This window comes from Seriola aureovittata, chromosome 21 (assembly GCF_021018895.1).
Source record: "Seriola aureovittata isolate HTS-2021-v1 ecotype China chromosome 21, ASM2101889v1, whole genome shotgun sequence".
Taxonomy (NCBI): Eukaryota; Metazoa; Chordata; class Actinopteri; order Carangiformes; family Carangidae; genus Seriola; species Seriola aureovittata.
Window position 1 is genome coordinate 21,877,333 of NC_079384.1, and position 20,052 is coordinate 21,897,384.

General features: G+C 42.2%; 2 protein-coding genes across 2 annotated transcripts; one reads left to right on the top strand and one right to left on the bottom strand.

Moving 5' to 3' along the window:
- The first annotated feature begins 7,358 nt into the window (after positions 1–7,358).
- On the top strand, positions 7,359–9,945 carry egr2b (early growth response 2b). Its single transcript, XM_056366183.1, has 2 exons — positions 7,359–7,707; positions 8,038–9,945. Exons 1-2 carry the CDS (start codon positions 7,545–7,547, stop codon positions 9,204–9,206), a joined length of 1,332 nt encoding a protein of 443 aa, XP_056222158.1. The 5' UTR covers positions 7,359–7,544; the 3' UTR covers positions 9,207–9,945.
- A 5,541-nt stretch (positions 9,946–15,486) lies between these two features.
- Positions 15,487–19,623, bottom strand: adoa (2-aminoethanethiol (cysteamine) dioxygenase a). Its single transcript, XM_056366859.1, has 2 exons — positions 19,006–19,623; positions 15,487–17,424 (listed from the first exon to the last, which is right to left on the bottom strand). The coding sequence occupies exons 1-2, from the start codon at positions 19,339–19,341 to the stop codon at positions 16,966–16,968; spliced, it is 795 nt and encodes a 264-aa protein (XP_056222834.1). The 5' UTR covers positions 19,342–19,623; the 3' UTR covers positions 15,487–16,965.
- Positions 19,624–20,052: the final 429 nt, after the last annotated feature.

Sequence of the window (20,052 nt, forward strand, 5' to 3'; positions counted from 1 at the left end):
ATATAAACAGGTGTCATAAAGGAGGAAATTACCTCTAGAGACCAAAACTATTTTGTACCAGGCTGTAAACATGTTTATTTCTGCTGTAAAGTTGGACATTTTAACATGGGAGTCTATGGGGATTGACTCACTGTTGGAGCCTGACTGATAGCAACTGTAAACAACTGTGATCATGAAATTTACTGTTAGTAAGAAGAAGGAGCTGATTATTAACCTCTGAAAAAGGAAAGCGGCAACAATTCTCATAAAAATGATCAGGTTAAAATTTTTTCCTCTCACAAACATCTCGGGGTTCGAACTGAAATTAAATTGAAAAGACGACATAATGTTACTACTGTTCTTCAAGAGACTGCACCCAGGTTTCTCTGGATATTTAAGTCCATCAAAGACAGTAGGATTTATTTTAATTTTTAATTTTTTGGGCAGTTTTGTGGCAAGTGCCTTGTTTTATGCTGGTGTATATTTAGATTGCAGCACTACTGCCAATAACAGAAACAGGATTAACATGTTCAGCAAAAAGGTTGATTCTATAATAGTTTGACTCCTGGCTCATGAGACGGCTGTGGAGGGAAGAACCAGACGGACAGGACCAGGCTTCTGTGTTGAGTGCTATTTACACAAAGAATGATTCTGAAGGTCTTTTGTGTCCATGGCTACTGTAACAAGTCATGGATTATATGATGCCTGCTTGCCCTTTGTGATACATTTTTGTTTCAAACATATTGTTGTTAATTTGCATTACTTTTTTTATTGAGCTTTTATTTGTACAGCACTGTTTACATTTTATTAAAATTGTGAATATTAGAATAATCACAAAAATATAATAAAATGAAATAATTATCGTTATTAGACATGGCTATTTAGACACTCAAGATTATATCAAGGTTATATTTCAGGGTGGCTGACACCTACCTGTCCTTTAATAAACCTTTAGAACCGAGAAATGTATTTAAAGACAGTGAAGTATTTTTCTAATGAATAAAAATATTTACTGAAGCCACCAATGAACACCTCAAATCAAATGTCATATGAGATGTTGAAGTTGTTTTGTTGAGCTGTGGTTTGGGAGAAGTATCCATCATACCCACTCCCTGATGTCTGATATTTAATATGACTTCAGATGAGGGGAATTGAAAGTCTTCAATAAACCTTTCAGTCCTCCATATATGGGTAGTGAAAGGCAGCAGTGTATGTGCGGGTGTTTGTTGATCTGTCACTTGAAGATGGGTCAGATTTAAATTTAAACCATATGAGCTTTCTCACTTTGACTGTTGCACAGTCATCGTCTCTCCACCCCACTCACACAGATAAACACACACACATTTGCATTCACACACCCCATTTGCTGTACACCCACACAGAGAAAGTATGTGGGCTACTAAAGCAAACAGTATCCAGTGTGGGTTTTGCCTCAATGTCTGTGACAATTAAAGAGGAACTAATTGTATATTCTCTCATATTAAACTTGTGGCAGTGGTATAACCTGAGTGGAAATTCTTGAATGTGAACTAGCCTATTTTATGTGGAAGATAACATGATACTGTGTTGTCTGAGAGGTATATCTATACTAGGTCCACAACTTCAAAGTCTAGTTAGATAGTCATTCCATCTAGTTTTAACTTGCAGGAAGTCCAGAGAAGACAAAATGTAATGTCATGTCCTGATGATGAACTGATGATGTTATGGTGTCAATATTAAAGGATTTTTTGCAGATTACAAAATGTTGATTTTGTGAATTAAACAAAACTCAAACTGTCTTCTGGTGATAATTAGTTAAAAATGGAAGAGACTCTAATATGAGGTCTCTCTCTCTTAGGGTCACTATATTGCTTACTTTCTGTCTATCTTGAACCGCCCACTGACAACCACAGGTACACTGTTAGTCACAGCGCAGTAGGTATATTTTAGGGACAGTACAGGGATTTTCCCTGCGTTGCTGCTGCAGTAGGTTACAATAACTGTTATGTGTTGATGTCAAATGTAAGCAATGACATAATGGTTTTAAGTATGCTAACTCTAGATGATCATCACATCAGACTTTCATGATCTTTCAGAAGTGATCAGGGGATCTCATTTCTACTGAGATCACTAAATAGTTATTTGTAGGTGTGAGAGCTGCGTGGCTGTCAGTCAGTCCGTCACTTTGATCCAGACTGAAATATTTAGAACTATTAGATAGATTGCCATGATATTTTGATTTATTTAGAGAATGAGTTCAGGTCAAAATTAACTTTGGTTTATGACCAAATACCTGCAAAACCACTGACATTATACATGTTAAACACCAGCTTGTTAGCATGCAGACATTAGCATTTAGCACAAAGCACGGTGCAGAGTACACAGTACAGCATCAGAAAGCTGTTAGCATGGCTGTAGACTCTGAGTTTAGTTTGTCTGGAGAAAATAGATCTTGATACGTATGTCAGGATCAATAAGTAACTTCTAACTATATAGCCTAAATGTAGACAGCGCTGTCCTCATATCTTTGTGTACTGTCTGGGTCTGCTTGTCCTGGTTTGGTCTTGGCCGCTATGAATAAAAATGAAGGAAATTTTAATGTTCCAACATACATTAATATTTTAAACACGTGTTTTCTGGTAGACAGTTTGCTGTTTCAACATGACAGTGCTGCTGTGCACAAAGTGGTTTTCCCATGTTGGGGTGGAAGAACTTGCCTGTCCTGACCTCAACACCATCCAACACCTTCAGGATGAACTGGGGCACCAGCTGCAAGCCAGGACTTATCATCAACATCAGTGGCTAATGTCCATGGTTTTGGAATCACATCTTCAATTTAGGATGATGCTTGTATCATGTATAATGTTGTATTTAAGCTAAATGACAGACACTGTGACTTCATTCCAATTTACCTTCCCTCACATACATACAAGACCAGAAAAAACATCTTATACAGGGAAAGAAACATAAACTTACAGTAAATCCACAAGTTTTAGTGTGGTCTGCAGAGGTCCTCAGGTGTGAATGTGCCTGATAACACTGTAAAAATGTCACTATCTCTATCTGCTTTTAAAAAGAACTTAGAGCAGCAGTTACTAAAATATGTTTAAACATGTGTTCCATGAAAGGCTGAGGTATTTTTAGCTACTATTTATTCCTGGTTGTGTATCTTACCTATTTAATTGATATGTGGACTGATGGGACAGATGTTTTGGAAGATTTCGTTTTTTTAAAATGGTTTTAGGTATTAGGTTTTAGGATTTAGGTATTTTATGGCTGAAATTGTATTTTGTACATGCAGTGACTGGGCCCCTGTTCACAAGCTTATTTTCTAGCTTTTGAACCTTATTGGGGTGTTCCGTTTTCACCTATTGCTATTTGTATACCTGTATTGTATTTTTATTTCTAATTTGTGTGACATGAAATAGAATAAAAGTGAAATGACAGTGAAAAAATCAGCGTCCCCACCAAACATCCCAAGTATAGGAATGACATTCAAACCGGAAGATTGTGCAGCTCACATTTCATATCTGGGGTCAACGTTCAGTGTCAGTGTAGGAAATAATGTGTCCTTCATGTATCAAAGGGGAGGGCGAGGGTTGGGTTAAGCTAGACAACAGCTAGTTCAGAAAACATGTAGTCAGGAATCAAGTGTATCTAGTTGTTCTGAACAGCCACACTGGTATGTGGAGTGAACAGCTGATAGTCATAGAGAGGGGGGAGATGAGATATTCTGTCCGAAAGTGGAGATAACAGCACATATTTTCTCCTGGGAGACATTCATACTACTATGGCAACTTCAGGCTCAGATTCACTTCTGGGAACATAGCATCAGACTGGCATTGGCTCGAGAAGGGGATAATAACTGGTTGTACCATCTCTGTTATTCTCTTTGCCCTTGCTATGAGCATGTCGGTCAAGGCAGCAGAGACTGAGTGCAGAGGCCCTCTGTCCAAGTCTGGCACTCAGCAGCCCCCCATCAGAGCCTTCATGGATGATCTTACTGTCATCACATCATCAGTGCCTGGAGGTAGGTGGATACTCCAGGGCCCAGAGAAGCTCATGACCTGGGCAAGGATGAGCTTCAAGCCTGCCAGATCTAGGTCCAAGGGTGGTGGATAAGTTCCGTTTCTTTGTGGACGACATTGCAATTTCATCCATTAAGGAGAAACCAGTCAAAAGCCTGGGCAAGGTCTTTAATTGTAGCTTCAGGGATACAGCAGTGATCCAGTCAACCATCAAGGAGCCAGAATCTTGGCTCACCAAGGTAGACAAGTGTGGATTACCTGGCAGGTTCAAGGCTCGGATCTATCAGCACGGCATCTACCTCTGCAGATGACTGGGTGTGCTGTGCAACTTTAGCAGTACAGCACTCTAAGGGAGGAGCAATAAACTCCAGCTCCCCTTCAGTAGTCTGGACAAGGAGTTCAGGGTCACTTGCTCAAGAGAGGCACTACTCTACCAGGACTCCTAGGACCCCAGAGTGGCAGCAGCAGACATCAATGTGCAGACAGGCAGGAAGCGGCGAGCCCAAGAAGGCCTGGAAGTAACAGAGTCTCAGCTGAGACACAGGGCTTTGGTAGGCACAGGGGCAATTGGATGGGCGGGACTGGGATCCATCCAACAGTTCCCTGGGAGGACCGCATGGATGGAGGCCAATGAACTGAAGAGGTCCAAATATAAGGAGCTGTAGGAGCAGTGCTGGAGGAGAGGCTGGAAGGCACACTGTGAGCCCATTGAAGAGGGGTGTAGAGGTTTTGCTGGGTGATCACTGAAAAAGGCTTACATCCTGCTTGGCATCACCAGGGCTGATAAAAGAAAAGCCATCAAGTCCACCATGGAGGCTGCAAAGAAGTTAGGATGAGGAGTTACACGTGGGCCAATGCTGTTGGGACACAAGCCAGAGCCTGATCAAGTCTGGCTGGGTCGCCTGAGTGAGGATGGGACATTAAAAGCCGTGAAACACCCAGTTACCTCAGGAACATCACTGATGATGAGTCCCAGCGCATCTTCGGATGTATTTTTAATCATAGTGTTGCAGTCGTGTTGTTCACATAAAAAGTGATGGACAGAAAAAGAGAGCTTGAGAGACAAGCTGACTCCACCTTTGAGTATTGCTGTTTGAATCAAGTATAAACACTCTTGATGTCAGACAATAGTTGTGAAAGAGCACAAACAGGCCCCTATGAAGCTTCAGAGAGACTCTCCTTGTGCTCGCGAGAACGTTACCCGCTCTCCCTAAGCTGCACTAGCTCATCCTCATCTTGATGCAAACAGAACCTGACATTCTGGCCTTTAGCCAATCACACGTAAGCTGACAAACTTTAAAACTATCTTCTCTTTCTGCTGTCATTCAACTGTCATCAACTGTCACAACGCAAAGAATTTGTGATCCACCTCCACCCTTTCACCACCTCAGCTGTGGATGTTTGACCATCTCCAATCAAACTATATAATAAGAAGTTTCCCATTTATAAAGATGTTCCCATCCTTGAGCTCCATTCCTCATCACCATCACCAGCATCCATCTCCAGGGGTGTTTCCTCTAATAGAAAGCACCTTGCTCCTTAGACGATTCCCCATAGTGATCCACTTCCTGCCGGGGTCTGAGTGCCTAAGTCTATTCCTTCTGTTCACAATGAATTTCTCATACTCTTGTGTTCCTCTCATCAGTCTCTTCTGATTGAAATGGTGTGCAGCCCAGCTGACTCTTATGCAGGACACCAGAGTTCATGTCTTATCATCATCCAAAAGCTGATCTTCACCTGAATTTACAAGAATGTAGATGATATACAGCTTCTTATTTGTGAATATTATTCAGAAATCTTCTTTAGTCTTAAGACCAAAATGTCCAATTTATTTGTTATTTCTTTTTTAATCTCTATAGAACAGAACACAGAGTATGTACTATGAAAATAGTGTATATACCATTAAAATGTCACTGGTCACAACACAGACAGCATAGTTGTGCCATAATGAAGAATATCTCTGTATTAATCTCACAGTTATTTATTTACATTTGGTGGGCTTTGATAACGCTCTCACAAAAATATATAACGATTTGTTGTGTTTCCTCATGGCTGAGATAATATGTCAGCGTGGTCAGTGTCTAATCTGCTGTCTCACCTGGTATCTAACCTAGCTTCAGCACAACCATCCTCACATCAGAATGCTCTGCACTGAGAAGTAGTTTCAGTCCGTGAATTGTGCACACACACACACACACACACACACACACACACAATGGAAACTATATTCCACCCAAGGTGCCCAATAATTTCTGTTTTCTGTCTGTCAACTTTTGTACTTTTGTCCACCCACGGAGGGACTTTACAAGATCAAACGAGCAGAATGAGTCCATAATCTGAGTATGTGTGTGAGTGAAAGGGTGGTGGTGGTGGGGGGGACTTCTTAAGGAGGCCACAGGAGGGCACACAATTCTCCTTACTGACTGACAATTAAGAACTACAAACTGCACAGTATATATTACAGAGGTTGTAGCAGCATGGAAAAACACTACAAATAAACTACTACATAATGAATCACCATATTTCACATATTATGACTTAGTGTCAGGTGTTTGTTTGTGTGACCCACTGTCACCTTTAGAATTCACCCTTTGTTCATTTCACATGGCCCCCCACCTCTGCCTCTATAAATACTGGTTTCCTTTAGCTGAGCTCTATAAATATCTCTAAATGACTATATTTAACTCGTCAGCGAACCAAAGCTATTCTTTCCTAGAGCATAGTCAAATCAGACTGACACAAGTTTCCGCGCCCATACAGCCTCTCGCACCCAAAGGAGTAAATTCCGCTCGTCTGTCCGTCTCATTTAATTGTGGTTATACCAGAGCGGCTTTCTCTTTCTCGCTCAGCTCGGTAAAACTCGTCACTTTCCGATGATCATATTCCGGAATCAAAACCAAATATGGAGCATGGGGGGTGTTCCTCTGTTTACCGGATTCAACCTTTTATGGGTTAAGAAGCTCGACCGGAATTCCTCTTTTGATATCAGAGCGCGATTAAACAGAAGATACATGAGAATGTAGATGTAAAAAAAGAATGATAACTAAAATAAAGCTGAATGCAGTGAAGCAGTGTTTTCTCTCTGCATCATGTTTTGTTGCTGTGTAGTTTTTTTTGGTTGTTTGCTGCTGTTTAACGTCGAGTGGAAAAGTCGCTTTATCTCTCCTCGAGCAGCGGGTTCTCCATTGACAAGTGATTCCCTTTGTAATCGTCACGGAGCTTTTCAGCCAATCAGCATCGGCAGCGCCTCTCCCCTCTCCGCTTCCATCAACCCTCCCACTCCATATTTGGGTAATGACGTATGGCCGCATTCAAAAGGTTCCCCATATATACAAACTAGTGCCAGGGCCCGCGTTCCCTACAAGAGTTAACTTTATCAGCAGAGCGCATGAAGCGCAGCACACACACGGAGCTCATCTTCTCACACCCGGTGACACGCAGAGACATGCAGTGGTGACCCACGCGCGGCTGGGTTGACACACTGTTGTTTGTTATAAACTTGGAAGAAAAAAGAAGAGAAAAGAGAGAGAGACTACAGACGAGCTTTTCTCTTTCAAAATGACTGCTAAAACTTTGGAGAAGGTGCCGTTGAATCTCGGGGGGTTCGTGCATCCTGACAGCGTGTACTCGGTGGATGACATGGCCACCAGCTTGCCGACCTCTGTGGCTATCTTCCCCAACACAGACTTGGCACATTACGACCAGCTTAATGTGACAGCAGGTAAGACGACACACAGTTTGACACTCCTGTAGTGTTTGCTGAAGAAATGTGGATTGTTCACGTATTTAAAGTTGTCTAGCATATCCCCCGAACGCTTGAGTAATTGCAACTTTACAACTTTCTTCTGCCTGTCATAGTGAAAAAAAGGGAGTTCACAGGCTGTGTTTCGTATATTCGTAATGACATGATAAGAACAGAGTCCGTGCGTAATGGAACAGAGACGCACCTGCCCTCTCTCCACTTAAAGCCCACTTTCCTGTCTAGTGTGAACAGGTTAATTAATCCTGTTTGTGTTGCCTCACTAATGACTTGCTTTGTTTTCCTGTGCAGATGGCTTGATGAGCGCGGACATGAGCGCAGAGAAGCGCTCTCTGGACCTCTCCTCCTACTCCAGCGGCTTCTCTCAGCCCGCGCCCCACCGCAACCAGACTTTCACCTACATGGGAAAATTCTCCATCGACTCCCAGTATCCAGGTAACTGGAACCCCGAGGGAGTGATCAACATTGTCTCGGGCATCTTCAACGTGGCCCAGCCGCCTCCTCCTCCTCCCTCCTCTTCAGCGTCCTCCTCCCCGGCTTCTTCAGGATCTCCAAGTCATTTCTCCAGCGGAAATTTGAGTTGCACCATGGCGGCTCAGAACCAGGCAGAGATAGACCATCACCATCACCTCTATTCCCCCCCACCTCCTTACTCATCTTCTGGCTGCGGGGAGGTGTACCAGGATCCCTCGGCCTTTTTGTCCACTTCCACCTGTCCTATCGCCTCCTACCCACCACCCTCCTACTCTTCACCCAAGCAGCCTGGCAGCTCAGACGCGCCGGGGCTGTTCCCCATCATCCCCGACTACTCGGGCTTTTTCCAGCCGGCTTGCCAGCGGGACATGCACACGGCAGGTATCCAGGATCGGAAACCGTTCGGCCCATGTCCGCTCGATACATTCCGCGTCCCTCCACCCCTGACCCCGCTGAACACTATCAGGAACTTTACGCTGGGGGGTCCGGGTAGTGGTGGCGCCGAGGGAGGGCCACCGAGGCTTCCCTCTGCATACAGCCCACAGAACTTGCCCCTGAGGCCAATCTTGCGACCCAGAAAGTACCCGAACAGACCCAGCAAGACGCCCATCCATGAGCGGCCGTACCCCTGTCCTGCGGAGGGCTGCGATCGGCGGTTCTCCCGTTCTGACGAACTGACCAGACACATCCGCATCCACACTGGACACAAGCCGTTCCAGTGTCGGATCTGTATGCGCAACTTCAGCCGCAGTGACCATCTCACCACGCACATTCGTACGCACACGGGGGAGAAGCCGTTCGCCTGCGACTTCTGTGGCCGGAAGTTCGCCAGGAGCGACGAGAGGAAGAGACACACTAAAATCCACCTGAGGCAGAAGGAGAGGAAGTCCTCCACTGTCTCCTCCTCGTCCTCCTCCTCGTCCGGCAGCTGCGGGCTGGAGCGGCCGTCAGGCGGGATCAGCGCAACCAACGGGATCTGTCCATAGTTAGAAAATGTTCTTGTCACCATGGCAGCGTGACGCACACTAACCCCTAAAAAGGAAACAAGCATCGAATAATTAGACTGAAACTGTTGTGAACTAAAGATAACAGCCTAAACACCAGGATGGGAATAAACAATAATGTCTGTGCAATCGTGCGCAATTACGCACATCCATCCATCCCTGCTCCAGAACTGACAGACAGACTGACACGAATGCACTTTGCCTGCACAGTCTACTGAACATACAAGTAAATATAGCCATTAATAAATGAGATTATACAAGGGCGGTTGTAATAAAGGGGATTTTGAAATATCGCCACACTTATTGAGCGCGCACAGGCTGCACGTTCAAATGTGAAATAACTGCAATAACGTTTTGAACAAAGAAATCTGTTTTAAGTTATTGAATTGACAAAGTGTTGATTCTAACGAGTTTGTTGATGACTGTATCTCCCCTTTAGTGCCTTGCTGCGTGTCTTTTTGTACACTGACTGATTCAAGGACGCTTCTCATGCAGTGTGTATTTGTCTTTTAATATGTACAGGTGAAAGACTTTCTATTTTTGTACACATCTCGTCTCGTGTAACTCCCAGTGTTCAGCAATTGTGGTTCACGTGTAAAAACCATGTTGGAGTGTAAATATGTTGAACTAATAGCGACTTGACAGTTTTGTTGTGATGTGTGTTTTGAGACTTATTAAATGTTGAGGATGCTAAACACTGCCGATATCAGTCTCGTTTATCACTCAGAACTAACGTGTCAGCCGTGATGCGTTCATGGAACACAAACGTGCGCGGGTTGAAAGTGGCAAATGAAATTGTTTCATCTACATTTATAAAACATGTAAAAAAAAAAAAAAACTTAATGTTGGAAATTTATTGGGTAAATCCCACGTTGCGTCACCCATGGCATAAGTGACTCAGAGTTTTCACCCACTCACTTGTTATTTAGGTGTCACATCAGGTTATAAACAGGCGATGATCTCGCATGCAAATAGTTTTGCTTTAAGTTCTGCAGCCACAACAAAAGAAGTCCGCAGTTTGTCGCAGTAAACAGAAAATAGCTGAACTATTCTTCATGGCTCATATATTTAATACAGGTCATTCATCTCAAAACACCATCATGTGTTTGAGAAAAAAGTAAGAAAAAATAGGGAAACAATGGCGACTATATATATGAATTCAAATTAACCTCATCATTCGGTAAATTCATAAATAGATATATTGCAAAGATTTTAGAAATAGTTCAGCCCACTATTTAAAATATTCAATTTATCCAACTATAACAGTTAAATTTTTATATACATAAATAAGTTTATTTCCCAGTGTGGAGGTCTAAATGCTGTTCAAAGCCTTAACGCTGCTAAGAATGTGGCACAGAAATACTCGATCCTTTACATTTTCATTTATTCCTTTGTTTTTACTTATTTAGCAATTCATTTTTTGGCCTAAAAGTATAATACACTGGATCTAAAAATACTGGCATCATCTTACACGGATCAACTGGTTTCACTGCTGTGGCTGATCGGTGTGTAGCTATAAGAGATATTAGGCAGCCTACATTTTAATAGTAGTATGTAAATTCCTCAGAGGAAACGACAGAGGACGTGACTTCCTGATCCTCTATAGATGATTGTGTAAATTATATTTCTTTTCATTTGAAGTGCGTCGGAAACAAGCTGGTCTTCCTTCTAAACCTTTACAAGCTGAAGGTGTGTTTTCTTGTTTTGATGTTGTCTGTGACTCACACACACCTAATACCTCTCAGGTCTGGGCTGCCGTTTTTTTTCTGTGTATTTATAAGCTCCAGGATGTGGTTCTTTTCACTTGTGGAATAACAATCATTTATGGTGCTTTACCTTAGCATCTAAAGGCTTTATCACACAATGGAACCAATTTAGAGAATGTGTACTGATGCTGTAAAGTAAACTTTACAAAAGTTTAAGTGAGATTCATTTTATTTGAGTAAAACAAAAGCTTCTTCATTTTATGGACCACATGAAAATGGTTAGTTCCTGTGCTTGGAAGAAAAAGAGGAAAATCTACTTATATTTTTAGTCTCTTTTCTGGCACATTTCTCCCATAAAATATTAGTACTTTATGGATAGTACTATTAGAGTCAAAGTAAAGGCCCGTTGTAACCCATTAGCAGTTTAGATAAATTGGCTTCAGAAAGTGTTCAGACCCCTTCACTTTATTGTGTTGTCGATTCGTTTGTAAATGTATAAAATAACCATTTCTCCTATCATTTTGTTATATTATATGTTACATCTACACCTAATAATTGATTTTGACGAAGTGAAAATTTGATTTTAGAAGTTTTCGCAAATTCTTTAAATATCAAAAAAAGAAATCTAACATTTACAAAAGTATTCAGAGCTTTAATTCATTACTTTATAGAAGCCTCTTTGGCAGCAGTTACAGCTCCTTGTCTTCTTGGGTGAGTCTCTACAAGCTTGACACACCTAGATTTGGATAGTTTATTCCTTTCTTCCTGAGAGATCCTTAAAGCTCCGCCAGGTTGGATGAGAAGTGTCTGTGAACTGCTGTCTTCAGGTCTCTGCACACTCTGACTGGTCCCCTCAGTCGGAGACTTGTCCTGAAGCCACTCCAATGTTGTCTTGGCTGTTCGCCTCAGGTCATTGTGATGCTGAAAGGTGAACTGCAGCCCCAGTCTCAGGTCACCTGCTCTGGAGCAAGTTTTCTTCAAGGACTTCTCTGTATTTGGCTTCATTCTTCCTTCCCTCAGTTCTGACCGTCTCTCTGTCCCGGCTCAGGAAAAGCCCTCCACAGCATGATGCTGCTCCCACCATGCTGGTGCCAGGTGATGAGCGGTGCCTGGTGTTTTTGTCTCATCAGAGAAAATCTTTTTCCTCATGCTCTCAGAGTCCTTTAAATGCTGCAGCAGGCTGCTATATGCCTTTTACTCACGGTGGCTTCTCTCCATCCACTCTACTGTAAAGGTCTGATTGATGGAGTGCTGCTGAGATAGTTCATCCTTCCAGCAGCCGTTTCTTTAGAGTGACCATTGGCTCTTGGTCACCTCTGTGATCGAGGCCTTTCTTGCTCAGTTACTCAGTTTGGCGGGATGGTCCAACTCTACGAAGAGTCCTGATGGTTCCAAACTTCTTCCATTTCACAGTTATTGAGACCACTGTGCTCCTGAAACTCTGACAGGAGGCCACACATGGAGTCCAATCAAGTTGTAGGCAGATCTCAAGAATAATTAAAGCATAGACACACCATGCAGTTGTGTTTTGAGAATGATTAAATGCCAGGAAATGGTTCAGTTTACTCTGTATAACTGCACCTGGTACACAGTTGCATACAAAATCATATATATGTTGTTTATCTAATTTGAAGCTCTTGTCACATATTGTGTCTTGATATCTAGAGTGTAAATAAAGCAGTTTTGTATTGGAAGCTGTGGTTTTCAGTTTCTGACAGGTAGCTTAAAAATCTCTCAGACGTTCTCTGTGCTGGACACACACACACACACACACACACACATGAGACTGTTCGATTGAGGAGAAGACAGAAAACAAGGACATTTCCCAGCTCATAAGAAACTGCGGTGAAGCCTGCAGTAATCTATAACATCTTTATTCTTCTGACGTCAACTCCACCACAAGAACAAATGAGCAACACTGTAGAAAGTCATCATGAGCTGAACAAAGACCACCACTGTATCCCCCCCACCCCCCACCCCCCACCCAGCATATAGCTGGTTTATGGTTCATGATGGTCAGTGTGCACCGCTGCATCTGCACTTGTCTCATTATCTTGTTGCATGCTAATTTGGTGCCATACTTGCCTGATGCCAAATCAGGAAACATTTCCTAATAAATATAAATGGTCTGGGAAAACTCATAGCATCTCTCTCTGACATCTCTACCAGGGCTCTGGTAGGGCTTTACCTGGCTTCAACAAATATTGTATACAATATTTTACACTGATTTCTTCAAATTTTATGCCAGATCAAATAAGAACCACAAATTAACAACAATGTTCAAGCCGCACCACAAATATTCTATTGTGTCAACGTGTGGGAGAAAACTTTCCGGACGTTGACCTTTTTCTCTTCTACTGTTCTCTGTCTGCGTTCGACTCTTCGGATCACTGAATCCTCCGTCTTATCTTAGGGATTTCCCTTAACTCATTTAATGTTCTACCTTTTCAACTCTTAAATATAACATAAACATACCTTTCACAGTTCAGGTTGCAATGGTTGACCTGTTTTTCTCATTTAACTCCACTCTAACATCTGTGACATTAAGGGTCCAACTGTAGATGTGAACAACTTCACACTTCCAAGGTGCACAGAGAAAGGAAAAAGTCTAAAGACATCAAAACTCAAATGAACACATTTTGAGACGAGGTCTCTTGTACAAACTTAAGTAGAACCCTTAGGTGCACTTTCTATGAACTACTTTAAATATGTTGTCACCCATGTCCTCAGTTAGACATTCACGTTACCTTTCTACCAGCCTGACACAAAAAATGGGTCTAAATCCACATGACTATATTCCCAACCCATCTTTGTAGAAGCCCCATCTGTAGATATGTAAGTGTTTGCATATCGTTGGTTGTTTTATTTTTTTTAATGTCCCATACTTACCCCTATTTAAATGTATTCAAAAGTTGGTCTGTATACTGCAAGTGTTGCTGGAGTTTTGACCTCTTTGACCAACTGTAGACATCACATGTGAGGGGCCCAGGTCTGTGAGCCAACGGGACCCCAAGCCTTGACAATCTGTGCTCAGGACTTTAAGCAGCATTACTCAGTTGGACATATTGTCTGAATTGTATGTAAAACAATATCAGAGCCTCTCAGTCGTACTGTCATTGCACATGGTTTAATCCACTCCTGCTCTAAAATGAACAAATATACTCCCGTTGCAGCACTATGCTAATGCTAACGAGTGATCATTGAAAAAATATAGTAAAATCAGGCTACACAGAAGTTTGCACAGATTAAAAGAGGAATGGGGGCCACTGAGGCTGCATATGTACGGGGTCCAGATATTTGTGAACATATATTAGGATGTGAAGGTTCCACTTTCTGTGTGCTTTTCAAACAGGTGAGATTTTATTTCTGCTGTAGCACAAGAGCTACAGGACGTGTTGACCTCCTCATGCAGAGCAATTTGGATCTAAAGCCCCTTAGGAGTAAACCTGTTAGATTTTATAGCGCTGTGGCAGCAGAGGAAGTGATGCAGCACACTTCTACAGACCTTGCTCTCTTCACAGATCGATGCGAGCTCTGCAGTTTGACCATTCTCCAAATATTGGCTTCAACATGTCGTTCCCATGTGGTAAGTGTACAGTGACAGTAGAAAAACCTAAACCTTCCAGCAGATTCAGTTTGGTGACTCGCTGACTGGACTAAGTCTGTTTTTACAACCTGGGTCTTATTTTCATAGTTATGATAATTATTACAATTAAATATAAATTGTTATATAATATTATAATGACAACAATTTGCTTCAGCTTACTAAGTGAAATATGGAATCCACAGAACATAACTGGACACAGCAATGGGACAGGTCCAGTTTAACTTGATTATTTAAACCAATGGACAAATGAATCTAAAAAGTCATTTATAGCTGCTCTTTGTATTAGAGAAAATAAGCAGAATAATGATCTTTACATTCAGAAAAATGTCTGGCATCACTTTACATTGTAATTAAATCTCTGAGCTCCATTAACACATATAAAAAAAATACACTATAGGTGTCACAGGGACCTACAATCTATTATGGACAAAACATGTTTAGTGTTGTGCAGACACCTCAGAGGTCTCCAGAAGTAGGTTTGTAGGTTGACTGAGCCAACTTCACATAAGTCAAAATAATAATGACATTGACTCAAACTGGGCATAATATATTTGACTTGGCCTACAGAGTCCATTGAAAGAAAAAGCTTCATCTGTGGATCAGCCAAAAACACTTCCTGTTTAGTGGCACATCCCTAACAAGTCCATCTGCATGCTGTGGTCATAAGCCTGTATAAGCCTTTTAGCCTGACTGGTTCTTTTTCACAGCATGTCATAGGAGGAGAAACACAGGTGAATGATGTCAACTCATGATGGCTGAATTCCACCGCATCATTAATGTCAGATTACACATCTTTTTCCTGCTGGACAAGTCAAACTGTCCACTGACCAGATTCTATTCTTTAAATTCATTTAGACCCATGGAAAAGTTTGTTGATGGATCAAAAAGTAAAAGCCATTTTGATGTTGTATTGACCAAAATCAAAAAGTCAAGAAGACGACAACACCAGTGGTATTAAACAGAAATTAAATGAGTATTCCCGTCTACTTTATTGTTGCACTTACATTCATCATCAGAGTAACAGAATCATTGTCAAACTGGCACATGTGTGGAGTCTAATATAGGCCAAAGTATATAAAGTTATGTAACATAGAGATAGGAATCATAAAGTGTTTATCTACGTGTAAAAGGTAGTGAAGAAAGTCTACGTGTGTTGGCTTTATACCATGAAAATGTTGATGTTCCCTGACACAGCTTCTTTTTGTAAAATACTTTTTCATGGACTACCGTTTCTAGACTGGGTTTAAAGATTTTAGTCCGTCTTTAATATGATGCATCACTTTACATTAGCAGAAATGACAATAACACCATCACCAAATATGTAGAAAGAGCCGAACATCAGCTTGTTTCCCTTAATTGTCCAGACCTGTGAGGGAACCATGTCACCTGGAATAAGTTACACACAGAAATAAAAATAAAGTACGTATAATGTAGTGTGTGCACTTTGGAATGAGAAATTAGTGTGTACGATAAAAATAGCAGTCTGAAGAAGTATACATTCAATATTCACAAATAAGGCAGGTATGATTTAAGTTACAGGCTTTGGCATTAAGACACATAAGAGTGTGGAGGTCCACTGCAGCACAGTGAAATATCATGTGTGAACGGCTGTCTAAGCTTCATAGGACACACAACAGAGACCCTGATGACCCCACCAGTTACAGAACATTTGACTAATGACATTCATGTGTGCACAAGGCAACATAATGGTCCAAAGAAGAATACCATAGCTCGAAAGAGAATTCCTGGATTCAATACTTTTACCAGTACTGACAAGGTTTTTACCTCCACCAAGGAGCTTGTGTTTTCATCTGTGTTTGTTTGTATGTCAGCAGGATTATACTAAAAGTACTGAACAGATTTACAGCTAAATTGGTAAAGGAATGGGTGATTGGCCGAAACCCATTAAATTTGGATTCAGTTTCCTTAAAATTGCAGGCATTTTTCAACATTTTCATCAATTTTTCAGGAAATAATGTTTGGATCTTGGTGTGAAAAAAGAACATATTTATGGTGTTGAGATCTATGAGTTTTTACAATTTGGTGCAGATCCAGATAATAATCTCCAGATCCATATAATAATCTGGATAGACCGATAATAATCTGGCTCTGCCAGACGTGAGTAGGATTGTTTGGCCTTGGCGGAGGTATGCACTCTGCTGAATGCCATTCTAGTGTAAGGCGTGTGGAAGGAAGATCAGTGGTCCTTATTGTGATGTGGTGTCAGAGTTCAAGTCCCTCTTTCTGCAAGCTTCTGCCTTGCTGCAGCATCCTTGAGAAAGGCACTCAATCTCTTTTGAGTTGCAGGTAATAATGACCCTCATGTTTGACCTTCCTGTGGAAGGGGACAACACAAAGTTTACCATTTTGGATGGATGGATATCAGAATATTATCACTGGTGTTTACTGCAGTGCTCAGAGTTTTCATTCAGAAAGAGACTGCAGGGCCTGGGTAGGGTTCCCCACCACACCAGAAGTCCTCTGGCTGAGGGACTTCTAGTAGCCATGTCTCCTCTTCTTTCTCCTTTTCCTCTTCCTTCTGCTCCTCATTGCTCCTTCCATCTGTTTGCCTCTCTGCCACAGTTTGAAGAACTTTGTAATAGTGACAGTCCCGCCCGTCATCCGGATTGTATGGCGGTGCCAGGATATCCAGGAAAGCAGCTGGCCCCTCCACTGCGTCGATCTGGTGGAGGTTATCCCTCAGAGGAGTGAGCAGGCATGGCCCACTGTTCTCTGAGTACTCTGCAACTGAGCGGAGAATGGAGCGCCAAAGGGAGGTCGTCTGGAGCGAGGTCAGTGGGGGATCAAAATGAGGCGGGACGGCATTGACAGTCAAGTTGTCCTCCAGTTTGTCAAAGCAGCGTACGCTCACCTTCCCATAGAGAACCTGCAGAAAGGAACACAACATACCAGTTTATGATTACAATTTCTTACAATTACAAAGTCAACTTTGAATCTACTGATTCCACTTCTTATATCAATCTTTTCCCTGGATTCCTAGGATAGATTTTTTTTTTCATCATTACGTTTTCAGATTGCAATATTCAGTATATGGATAACCCCTCTTTATCTTTTGTACCCTGCTGGGGATGGATGTGCACACTCTCCCCCTTCTTTGTTTTATCATTATACAACAGCGCATGACCCATGTTCAAGGCCAGCAACACTAAAATATCACAGTTGCCTCTATAGGCATAAAATTGACTCATCAAGTACTGCTGTTCATTTTCAGTGAAGTTATATTGATGAAATGCAGAAGAGTGATACACTGTAAAATTTCTCGTTATAAAGCAGATGTTTTTCACACTGGCAGCAATCAGATGCCAAGCTCCATGCTGGTAACTGGAACTCCACAATGTGTTTTACCTCATGGAATCAAACAACTGTGCCCCCTTTCCAATTCTCAGAGTCTCCATTGCCAAAGCGAGATGACTTGGGGGCTGCTGTTATGGGTCCTTAGGGGAAATATTCAGCTTGCCCAGGTGCAGAAGGAAGATTAACAAGATATATTTTCAATAATGAGATATTAATAAGAGGAACACCAAATCATAGAAGCAACCCATCAGTGTCAAGAGTTACGAAGAGAATGGATAGGTGCATAGCCTTTCTCTGCTGATACTGAATCCAGTAGCTTCACTCTGAATTCTGACTGATGTGCTGATTTTCTCGTTCAGTGTAGAATCTCTCAATAGCTCAGTGTTTAGAACCGATTCTTTAATATGTTAGGTAACATGTGGCTGTAACTACCTGTCATTTAACTAAAAGAGGGTAAGTTTGTACATCAACAATTTACACACATCTTAATTCAGGAATATGCACAATGTGAGCACATTAACTGAAATAAAAAAGCTCTTTAAATCTGATTTAACAGTGTATCTACACAAAATTAACTAATAACAGCAGACCCACTGAGCTGATTTGAAGCTGGAGCTTTTGAGGCCCCTCGGGGTCTGGGGCCCAGGACAGGTAATCCAGCCTTGGTATTGGTGCATTACTAGTGTTCATGGTGCCCTCTGTGTGCACACAGGGGCCGCTGGGCCCCTGGATATGTGAGCATTGTGGTGGTTACTGTGACAGTAGAAATGGATGGCTGAGTGTCCCCAACATCTCTCTCTCTCTCTCTCTCTCTCTCTCTCAGCTTTCTGTGATATACAACAAATGAAAATAATAATTACTACAAACCGAATTTGAAAATCAAAAGTTTAGCTGCTGTGTCACCTTTGTTTTGTTAAAGGTCCACAACTCCAAAAACATTTGAAGCTGGAGGACTTTGGTGAATTATGAAATTAATAAAATTATAAAATGAATGAGTCACAAAACAGTTTCGCGTCTCAATTTGCGCGTTGAGCCATAAGCTTCATCTTAAAAACATGTTTCTAGCTGTTTTTCTATCTATTAACAATTCAAAGACAAACACACAGAGCGGCTCACTACAGGCCACAACATATTAGACACGAGGTGGAAAGACCTTCAGCATCCCGTTCATGTTCGGGTGGTCGTGCAGTGGTATGGAGGCACCGGTCCTCAGGAGGAACACCCCCATGCTGAACACCTCCGTCTCGCAGATGTGCATGTAGGTGACCGGGGGGCTCTGGAGCCCTGCTGCCGCGGAGCTCGCTTTGCTTTTCCGGGGTGCAATTTTGAGGTCGGCAGCCCTGACCGCGGTCACTAAGGAGATGAGTTCACTCTGTTGGTCCGCAGTCAGTGTATTATCCCCGTTGGCCGAAGACTTGAGGCCTTTAAAGGTGATGTAGGCCTGCTTCGCTATTTTCTGGATCAAAGGAGTTTTGTTGTCACGCGGCATCCTGGCTGCGGAAAATACTAACGGTTATCAGTGTGTCTCTGGCACTGTTCCCGACACAAATACAACCGTGGTAAAAAAAAAAAAAAAGCCTTGAGACTCTCCAGTGTCAGCAGGTTTCCTCTGGCGCTGTTCGGTTGACACTTAAAACCGACGAAGAAATGGCTTTTAAAAAAATAACACACAGTTCATAGTGATAATATCTAATTCCAGCCAAAGATGAGAGCCTCCCTGTAGTCATTTTCCATCGTCCCCTGTCCTCGTTCGTGTCCATGGAGCATGCGCACGAAGCGAAAAGCTTCATGGGATATGGAGTTTTATCAGAGGATAGCGAAGACATCTAACGCGTATGAACATGGACAGTGAGGCACTTCACAGACAGTTTTTAACAGACATACCTATGTAGTTGTGTAAGATTAGGGAATATACCAACATACCTAAATATTTAAAAAAAAAAATAACATGACCTGCATTTCAGTGAGACTACATTACCCAGAGGTCCTGAGGGCTGCACCGAGTAGCAGAGGGGAAGGCCAGACAGGCCATTGAACTCCCCGCAGGGTTGGCGAGTAAATTCTAGGGAAGTGACGTATTTCTCCTCACCTCAACCCGCAGCTAAGCAAACCGTATCCCCAACCCTGACCACTTATCGCTGATGCTGTTTCACGTGACCCCTGCCTGACCCTGGTCCTTACCAGGTACCTCTGCCTCACA